The 10359-nt window shown below is 38.0% G+C and overlaps 1 protein-coding gene across 3 annotated transcripts in view; it reads right to left on the bottom strand.

The window, feature by feature from the left end:
* Window positions 1-10359, bottom strand: part of LOC128248708 (uncharacterized) — a 22134-nt gene that overhangs the window by 4646 nt on the left and 7129 nt on the right. For all 3 annotated transcript variants that reach the window (XM_052970490.1, XM_052970491.1, XM_052970489.1), the window contains exons 2-3: window positions 2263-2376; window positions 69-501 (exon numbers count right to left, since the gene is read on the bottom strand). In XM_052970490.1, coding sequence (XP_052826450.1) covers window positions 69-498 — 430 coding nt within the window. In that variant the 5' untranslated portion in view covers window positions 499-501; window positions 2263-2376. The remainder of the gene's footprint in view (window positions 1-68; window positions 502-2262; window positions 2377-10359) is intronic.

Genomic DNA, 10359 nt, shown 5'->3' with positions numbered 1-10359 from the left:
TCTCTCTCTCTCTCTCTCTCTCTCTCTCTCTCTCTCTCTCTCTGTATTTATGCATAAGTGTTACTTACCTAACAAAGTGCCACCTTGGATGAAGAAAGTGATATTATTCTGGTTACAACCATTGATAAAATTTTGGAAAACGTACAGAGACACCAATTTTTCTTTGTCAGTCATGGCAGGCAAGAAAGCTTTAGAAATAGTGAAATTTGAAATATTGAGCAGTGCAATATAATTTTCAGAAAGAGGAAACAGACCAAATTCTCCACCAGTATTGTCTTCAAGTTTAAAGTTTCGCAATGCAGGGAATGACACCCAGAATTCTTTATATGATCCTCTGTTGCTTCTTTCGCTTGATTTCCAAAAGCTACCAATTTCTAACATGTCATACCACTCGGTGTAATATAGGCATAACAATGTCAAAGATAAAATATTCACCGTAATGAAAACAGTAGATTTTCGGGTAAGGTTCAGGCTTTGCAGCATCGCGAGGTTACACATTCCCTGTAAAAAGTTTACAATTTCAAATGCATTAAGGTATCTGACATATATGCAGCATATTTAATCTATATCGTTAAATTAACAAGGTAACTTATACGGTTCACCTAAATTCTACTTTCATGAAATAAAATAACATACATCAGTCCAACTCATTAAGGTACGAAATAATCTAACCGAGAGTCCACAACATTTCAGACTGAAATGTTTAAGAACTTGCAAACAACTAAAATAAGTCTACAGATAAACAGCACAAACAAATGTCAGAATCTAACATTATACAGTACCCAATCATTAGATAACCTTAGAAACATAATCAACTATGGTATAAACTTAACAAATGTGAAAGTATGGGAGTAAAGACAAAATAGTAAAATACCAAAATTTGGAAAGAGAATTTACAAACATGTAGAGAATAATAGACACTCCGGGTCCTTTCATGAAGAAAAGTTAGTCATAGATGAAGTCTGGGATCGACTTTCGAAAGGAACTATTACAGAAAACTACATTGCTAGGAAGTACAACGATACTAAAGTAAGTGCTGAATAATTGAGCTGAGGAAAGATCCTGAAGCCTTTGTTTCTGAAATGCATGCAAAAGGGAGAGTGGACGTCGACTTTATGAAAGTAGTTGGGATATAGAGAGTAGCTTGAAAAGTAATCATGGATTAGAGGCTAAAGATAAGATTGTGTTTTAGTGAAGAAAAAAGTCTAGCTGAATTGAAGTTTCTGGGTGCTGGTATATTGTGCATAGTGGATCAGAATTATTCATATACTTTTGTTTCTGCTACTTTGCCAGTAAGCTACATACAATTCTTACAATACACTCGTCTGTTTTAGTGTCTCTTCTAAACTAGTTCACCTATTAACATCTTTAGCCTTCTCTGCATAATTGTCATTTATTCTTTGTTTTGTTTAGCATTAAACAGAAAGACGTTTGAAGGGTTTTTATAGATTTAATCGACAGCTTGATGGCGTAGTTTGTGATACATGGTTCATGAGTAACTGTTGACCACTGCTCCATTATTATAAGAAATTCACCTGGAAGTAAATACCTGGATTGTGTTTCTTGAAACCTAGCGCTCGAACAAGGATCGGGCATACTACCAAGAGTATGTGTCACCTAATAAGACAGTTTCTTGATGCGTGTCCACTGGTCGGGCTTTTGCCTGATTTCAAACATTCATCCCAGAGTTATCCGACATATGAATGTCCATACATCTCATCTTTTAACCGTGCCCCTGCACACATTTACACGATTTGGATCATGCCCAGCATTTTGAGAAAACTGAAAAGACAGCAATCCGAAAGTGGACTGTTTCTGTTTTGGGGTGGCATACTTGATTTGTCAATTTAAACTGCTTGCCTGGCTCTTGGAACTCTTTAGCGGCCTCCACTCTAACGCAAGTTTTTGAAGTATGTTTGCAGTCTGAGGGTAACCTATATGTTGCTCCTTTCCAACTACCAGTCTCGGATGACCTACAGAATGTTCATAGGTGTTGCTACTTCCACTCAAACTAAACCCTAGAAATTATTTTTTAACGTGAGTAAAGCTTATTTGCATATAACACACAAATATTACAATCTTTGTACAAACATTTATAATAAGGCCAGAGAAAATCATACTTTTATGCTCTATATTCGCCATAACTTTCTTAGAAATTTTTACTTGTCAACTGATGTTAAACGAGATTTAAAGAAAATGTTGGACGAGGATATATATTCTGCTTATTCAAATATGTCGATGAAGAAAGAGAAAATGGCTTACCTTGAATTCAGTTATGTCAACATTAAATCCAAAATAAATTAGAAAAACTCTTTTTTCTATCAGCGGTGTTTCTTAATACGTTGTTCCATGGACGCACTTTTGCAGCAGATTTATCTAATACGAGAGATTAGAATGTGATTTATATATTTAATTTGGTATCCGCAACATTGTAACAACTTTTGATGTATTCAATCTTTTTACCTAATTGTGGGCTTTATGTTATATATATATATATATATATATATATATATATATAGGGAAGGAGAGAGAGAGAGAGAGATTTTACATATCTATATACGCACATATATATACATACACACACATACATACACATGCAAACCCACATTATGTGTGTGTGTGTGTGTGTGTGTGTAAAATTAAATTATTACAATATTTATATAAGCATGGAATTTAAATGTTGCATGCTTACTCAACTGTAAAAAATAATAGCTGTTTATTCAGTATAATAGCCATTTGTAAGTAAATTCTGGAATAGGCCTGACCTAGCAGTTTAACTATGGTGATGATTTCAAAATTCCACTAAAAACATTTCGCCAGCTTCCCAGCTCTAATTTATTTTCTGAAGTTTAACAATTCTTACCATCTTATTGTATTTTATCTTGTAGGAACACAGAACCTTTATCATGAAGGGAATGTAGTACCCACAACTCTTTCTTGGGCTTCGAGACTAGCGGGAAGGAGAGAGGAACGTATACTTAAACCAGAGACGTGGCCCGGCCCAAATGCTTGCAAGGTATTCACTCCGATATTCTTCGATTCGGAAAGATGTAAGGCAAATTTGACTTTCGTGAGATTTGAACTCAGGGTACCAAGAATTGGAACTGATGACATTGGCTTTGTGGCCAACCCCTAACTACTTTGCCAGTTCGAGATAATCAAAGATGGGCAGTGGTGTAAAGTATTAATGTAATTTGTATTAATTAAGTTACAGAATAATTTTCATCAATACATCACATTTTTTTTACGAATAACAAATTGAACCTGTTGATCCATATTTGAACATTAATAAGAAGGAATCTCCACCTTATACGCTACTCCTTAGAGAGGATAGTGAAGCTTTCTGGCGCAGGGGTAGAGGCGCTGGTACATTTATACCAGTCTAAAGCATTTGATAGTGTCAACAATCGGTACTTGGCAGCGGTCATCGAGAAGGCTGGCCTGGACCCGACCTTCCGCGGTTGGATTGCTGCTTTGTACAGCGACATCCAGTCTATCGTCAAAGTGAATGGTTTCCTTTCGAAGCCATTCAAGATCGAGTGCTCAGTGCGTCAGGGGTGTCCTCTGTCTCCGCTTTTGTATGTGTTGGCTGTTGAGCTATTACTGCGGAAGTTGGAGGCACTAGGGGGCGCATCGAATGATCTATGGTATGGAAGAGGAGCCACGGCGTATGCCGATGACATCTCCATCATCGTTGCGAACGATGGCCAACTTCCAGTCATGGAAGAGGCTATCAAAAGTTACGAGGCGATGGCAGGAACAAAGGTTAACAAGGACAAGTCGGTCGGTTTGCAACTCGGCACCTGGAGGGGCAAGCCGATGGCATCCAGTAACGTCGTGGGTGTTGGACGGAAGGTCCTGTTAAGCTGCTTGGTGTCTGGTTTGGCCGAGACCTCCAGATAGAGAAAAATTGGAGTGAGGTAACCAGTAAGGTGACTGCTCTAACCCAGACCTGGTCTGGGCGGGCGTTATCCTTGCTAGGATAGACGGAGGTGGTGCAGATGTTTATAACAGCAGTTATCACCTACCGTCTGACCGTGGTGCTTTGCTCCGATTTGTGACTGAACAAGTTGGAGAGAATCCTTTTCCGCTTTTTGTGGAAGGGAGGAAAGCCGCTTGTGAAGCGCTCTGTCTGCTGCCAGAAACCGCTAAAGGGTGGGCTAGGGATGCCTTGGCTGAGGATGCGAAAACTCGCGTTAAGGTTGAAGCACCTCTGGTTTTACCTGGATGGAGAGCAGGTGTGGTCTCTGCACGTCTGGTTCTACCTTCCACGGTTAACGTCCTTAACGGAAATTGGTACATGGATCAAGCAGAGACCTAGGCTGGGGGACTGGCAATTGGAGTGTCGCCAGGCGCTTCAGCTACTCTCTCGGGTGGGTAATGCCGGCAACAGGAGTTCCACCGCGGAATTCTATAGCGGTTAGTGGGATCTATGTCGGAAGACGCCTTGGGGGAGACCCTATGCTATGATGAAAATCAGTTGATCAAACTGTTCAGAAGAACGTTCGGATATCTGGATAATTACCAGAAATCCTTGGCTTGGCAGTGCTTCCGTGTGGCGCTACCGGTTCGAGATAAGCTGTCGAGGCACGGTAGTGCCGTCTCACCGACATGCCTGAGATGCGGGTAGGACAGGGAAACCGTCTTGCACGCATTCGTGGAGTGTCCGGAGTTATCGGGACAGATAGCTTTTGTCAAACTATTGTCAGTAATAAGAAGAGTACAGCTATCACCGGAGTCCATCATCGAGATTGTACCGCCTCCTTCCCTTGACAGGGAAAGGAGGGCTTGTTTCTTCTGCGTAGTAGCCATACTGAAAGAAACAATATGGAAGACGCGTGTAAGAGGAAGAGTGAGAGGTACCTTTGTCTCCGGCCAGGGGCTGGTAAAACTTTTTAGTTACCACCTCGTAAGTAAGGTCAGACTGGAGAAATGGTGCCTGTCGCTGAGTACATTCGTGAAAAGATGGAAGACTGTGGCAAGCAAGTTGAGAGTGATCGGCACCAGGTAAGTGGGATCAGTGGTAACAAGTGAAGGTTCTACCCAGATGGCTGGATGCCTATCTTTTTGTCGTGAATTATTGCATATTGCAATAATAATTATATTCTATTATATTTTTAATTGCCTTATAATTATGTCATTTTCTCCTATCATCATTCATTCGGACATTAACTTTTAATTAAAGCAGTTTCTTCACCTTTTGTGTTTTATCTGTCCTTGTTCGTCTCATCTTTGTACGGCCTGTGTGGCAAATTTAATGAAATAAAGAAGCTTCCTTCCCAACTACATGGTCTCAGGTTAGTTCCACTGCATGGCACCTTGAGCAAGTGTTTTCTACTACAGTGAGTGGATTTGGTAGACGGAAATTGAAAGAAGCCCGTTATATATATTAGGTTGGTGCATAATTATTGCGGCTTTTTTTTCAATAAATTTTATTCAACAAAAACAATAACATTTAAAAAAAAACATCTTTAAATGATTATTCTGGAGCATATTCACCATCTACTTCAATTTCTGTTTGGTGTTTTGTTAAAAATTCTTGTTGAATAAAATTTATTGAAAAAAAAGCCGCAATAACTATGTACCAATCTAATATATATATTGCATGTGCGTGTGTTTTTGTATTTGTTTGTACTTCACCACTGATTAACAACCAGTGTTGGTGTGTTTTCAATCCCGTAACGTAGCGGTTCGTCAAAAGTGACCGATAGAATAAGTACCAGACTTAAAAAGAAAATAAGTACTTGGATGAATTAGTTCGGCTAAAATTCCTCAAGGCGACGCTTCAGCATGGTCGCAGTCTAATGACTGAGACAAATAAGGGAATAAAGGAATAATATACTGAGTGTTGCAAAAACTTTCTTAGATTCACCGTTATTCACAATCACTTGAGCAACAAATGCTCAGTGTTCAATCGTTCCTCCAAACCATGATGTAAACAGAGAAAAAAACAAAACAAAACATTCGCTACGAGGGGGTGCTGGAATGTTCCTGACTTTTATGGTATCGCTAAAGGCCTGGTTGTAGGCCCAACCTTCCCAGTTCTTTTTCAGGACTTAGAAAAACTGAAGGATCGCTGCAATAAGTGTGTGAACCTCAGAGGGGAATCTGCTAAATAAAATCAGTAACTGATCCACCTGTATTGTCTTTTATCCAAAGCCAGGGCACCCCTCGTACATGGAATCAACATTACTATCTGCCTAACTTCACTAGCACCACACCAATAGCCGTGTGAAACACGAGAGATTTTTCCGTCAGACTCTGTGCAATAAGAAATGTTGTACTCTAACGTTGAAAATATGATTGTAATAATTTAAACTTTTTATTTGTATTACAATTTTGTTTAATGGCATACAATTAGAGTGGAAACTACACGCTAAAATATTTCTTACTTGTTTAAAAATCCTGATTTCGTTTATTGCAAATGACTAGCATTATCGTGTCTGTAATATATTTATTTCTTTATTGCCCACAGGTCTAAACATAGGGGGGACAAACAAGGACAGACAAAGGGATTAAGTCGATTACATCGACCCAAATGCGTAACTGGTACCATTTCATTGACCCCAAAAACATGTAAAGCAAAGTCGACCTCGGCGGAATTTGAGCTCAGAACGTAACGGCAGCCGAAATACCGCTTAGCATTTCGCCCGGCGTGCTAACGATTCTGCCAGCTCGCCGCCCTGTGTCAGTAATATATTACTGGTAGTAAACGGATAGTTTACTTTTGATGCTATGGGGAGCGTCAGAACATATGGAATACATAGAATAATTATAATTTAACTTTTATATACTTGTATGAAATGAATGACAATTTTCAAAAGAAAAATAGTTATTACTTTGAAATAAAATTGAATAAAACAAATTTCTCATTTCTATAACTCCTTCCATAACGACATCCTGTCAATTAACCCCTCTCCTCCTCATCTGTCTCTTTCCCTCTCACTGTGTATGTACGTGTTGCCTGCTACCTAGCTTAGTATGTATACTCATCCTCCACCTCCACCTTCTGTATTGATTCTCTTAGCATCTCTCTTACTCTCTCTCTCATCTTTCCACACGATATAAAACATGACTGGGGAGTTCAACCAAGCAAGCAACTAACCAACATTTAGATCGACTATTGTTATATAGAGGAAAAAATGAGTTCAACCAAACATATGAAGAAAATAACAATTAAGCACAATTATTGTGCTTAAAATATGAATATAAATAACGCGTGACAAAAATGAATAAAGTCTGTGTTTTTACAGTTGTCGTTCAATTTAATTTTAATTCGTATAATTAACGTTTATTTGGCCTTGGAGGTATTCTGGGTGACCGTATACAATACAAAACTGTAGTAATAAAGCATGGGCAGAATAACTGAATTGCATTTGAGAGCTTGCAAGCGTTTCATTTGAATTGTATCGAATTAACTTTTAACACCCAATCGTTTGTAAAAGTTGAAAGTAGTTTAGTACAATGGCACTAAAGCATTTAGTGCAAAGCCTCTGAAAATGCCGAGCCCGAAGCATATGTTTCCCTTGTTATAATCATACTGGTCATATTGCTGTATAGCCTATTTCTATAAATAATTAACTCTTTTGCTACAATATTCCAATAAATGAATTGAACTACACTGCCTTCGTTTCAATTAATTTTGAAAATCTTAAGGAATTGCAATTTTTAATTTGTAAAATTTACAAAGTAATTTTACAAATTACTTTGTTATATTTAGAGTGGTATTTGGCGCATAAAATAGCATGAAATGTTGATGGAAAGTTTTTAGATCACTTGAACTCATTTGTTACTATATTTCTGTTTAAATACACTGCTTTTATTTCAATTAATTTTGAAAATAATGGTGGCTTTAGTGAAATAAATTTGTCAATATTAAGCTAATGTTTAGAACATAAATGAATATGAATTTTTGACGGAAGGTTTTTATGCAGATCACTACAAAGCCTGAAATTTGTCATATAGAACCAGGAATGACCTCAAGCGGTTGGTGTCAAGAGGAAAGCAAATTTGTTGTTAGGTATCCAGGTTAGCATTTTGTGAAATATGCCTATATGTTGTAAGTGAATCTAAATATATACCTCAATGTAATATACAGGTTATTTACTAAATTGGTTACGACAGTTCATACCTTGATATGTGTTGTAGAATTGATCGTACCGCAGTGAGCGATGGTACGTCAATATACACTGGAACAGCAGTCAATGCTATTAGACCTGTTCTTTCCCCATTGACATGGTCCCTCGATGATACCTCAGTATATAGTGCAATCCCAGTTAAACTAATTGTTATATAACGTAGTTTATGTGATGAAATTTAATTTAGATTACAAAATAATTAATAAGTTGGAAATATAATTAATGAATGATTTAAATTTGAAATAATTCTTTTAATGAACGGTGGATCACGACGCAAAAGTAAATAAGGCGTGTAGATATTAGGTTAAATAACTCCTTTATGCTGAAAATGTCGAAAACTGCCCGTTGGACTCGAACCCATATTACCTGTAAAAGTAACTGGTGTTTTACTAATGAACCAAAGTAATTCTTCCAGCTTGCACATTTTAGAAACTTTATTTTTATCAACGAGAATAGTGTTGTTGACGTCAATGGAATTAATAAACATTGAGAAAACGTAAAACAATTCTTGTTTGTCATTGTAACATATTGAATGGGTTATATTAGTGCTGAGTAGATTTATTACGAAGATCATATTTTATTTAAGACATGTTAATTCATTTGAAATTGGAAGTGAAAATTTGTTAACCTCTTGTCAAATAATAAACAGTGTAATAATCCCATATGATTTTTCATTTCTGAAGTGTTGGCAATTGTTAGTCATCGACTAAGGCTACGTTTGTATATGGTTATATCAATATATATCAATATATAGATCATGATCCAAGTATATCTGTTACCTTAATCTACGGCTTTTTAGTTGAGATAATACGTTAAATTCCACTCGTTTGCTCGATTTCTGTTGGTCCGTTACACAAATGCGGTGAGATTAGTGGCTACGTTGCAGCATATCAGGAGGTCAGAGTACCTGATTCCACGCAAAAAATTCGAGTTTTTTTTTTTCTTAGGGAAAACCATACGGGTGAAAGAATCTAATAATACCTCTTGAGGTTGGTTTGATCAACTAAAACTCTTCAAGGTATCACGCCAGTGTGACAACAGTCAAGTGCTGAAACAAGTAAAAGCTAAAAGATATATATTGATATAACCATATACACTTGGCGCCGAAATGAATTTCATCTTTGTGTGGGGAGAAAGAGCGAGTGAAGTTTAGGTAAACTTCGTCACCCACTGACTCACTCTCTCTTTCTCTCTTTAACTCTTCCTCTCTCTCACTCTCTCTCTCAATGATTCCGGGATATGGGGGGTCCGGTTTCCCACCCCCTTTTTTTTACCGAACAAAAATAAAGGGTACTTGATTCCACGTAAAAAATCTGAGTCTTTTTTTTTTCTTAGTGAAGATCGTGCGAGTGAAAGAATCAAATAATACCCCTCCCCAGTATTAAGCCCAGTATTTATTCTATCAGTCTTATGCCGAACCGCTAAGTTACGGGGACGCAAACACACTACTACCGGTTGTTAAGCGGTGATGGAGGACAAACACACACGAGCACGTGCACACACACACACACACACACACACACACACACACACACATATATAAATGAGTAGCAATAAATACTCGTAAAGATGTTATTATTATTATCATTATTATTATTATCGGGGCAAATCTAAAAAATTGATAATAACAATAACATTAGTGACCGCAAGCGATATTAGCATTAAACAGCTACAAAATACACTCTTAATTATATTAGAGGGTACTCGAAGTACTAGCTTAACAGAGAGTGCAAGTAAAAAGCCCCAACGTAGCCACTAATCTCACCGCATTTGTGTAACGGACCAACAGAAATCGAGCAAACGAGTGGAATTTAACGTATTATCTCAACTAAAAAGCCGTAGATTAAGGTAACAGATATACTTGGATCATGATCTCGAATGCTGGCTAGTGCCTCAATTCTCCTCACTAGGTCTTGCTGTTGGCACTCCGTCGCTAACGACGTCGAGGGTTCCAGTTGATCCGATCAACGGAACAGCCTGCTCGTGAAATTAACGTGCAAGTGGCTGAGCACTCCACAGACACGTGTACCCTTAACATAGTTCTCGGGGATATTCAGCGTGACACAGAGTGACAAGGCTGGCCCTTTTGAAATACAGGTACAACAGAAACAGGAAGAAAGAGTGAGAGAAAGTTGTGGTTAAAGAGTACAGCAGGGTTCGCCACCATCCCCTGCCGGAGCCTCGTGGAGCTTTAGGTGTTTTCGCTCAATAAACACTCACA

This window comes from Octopus bimaculoides, chromosome 9, assembly GCF_001194135.2.
Source record: "Octopus bimaculoides isolate UCB-OBI-ISO-001 chromosome 9, ASM119413v2, whole genome shotgun sequence".
Taxonomy (NCBI): Eukaryota; Metazoa; Mollusca; class Cephalopoda; order Octopoda; family Octopodidae; genus Octopus; species Octopus bimaculoides.
This window is presented reverse-complemented; position numbering and strand designations above follow the sequence as displayed.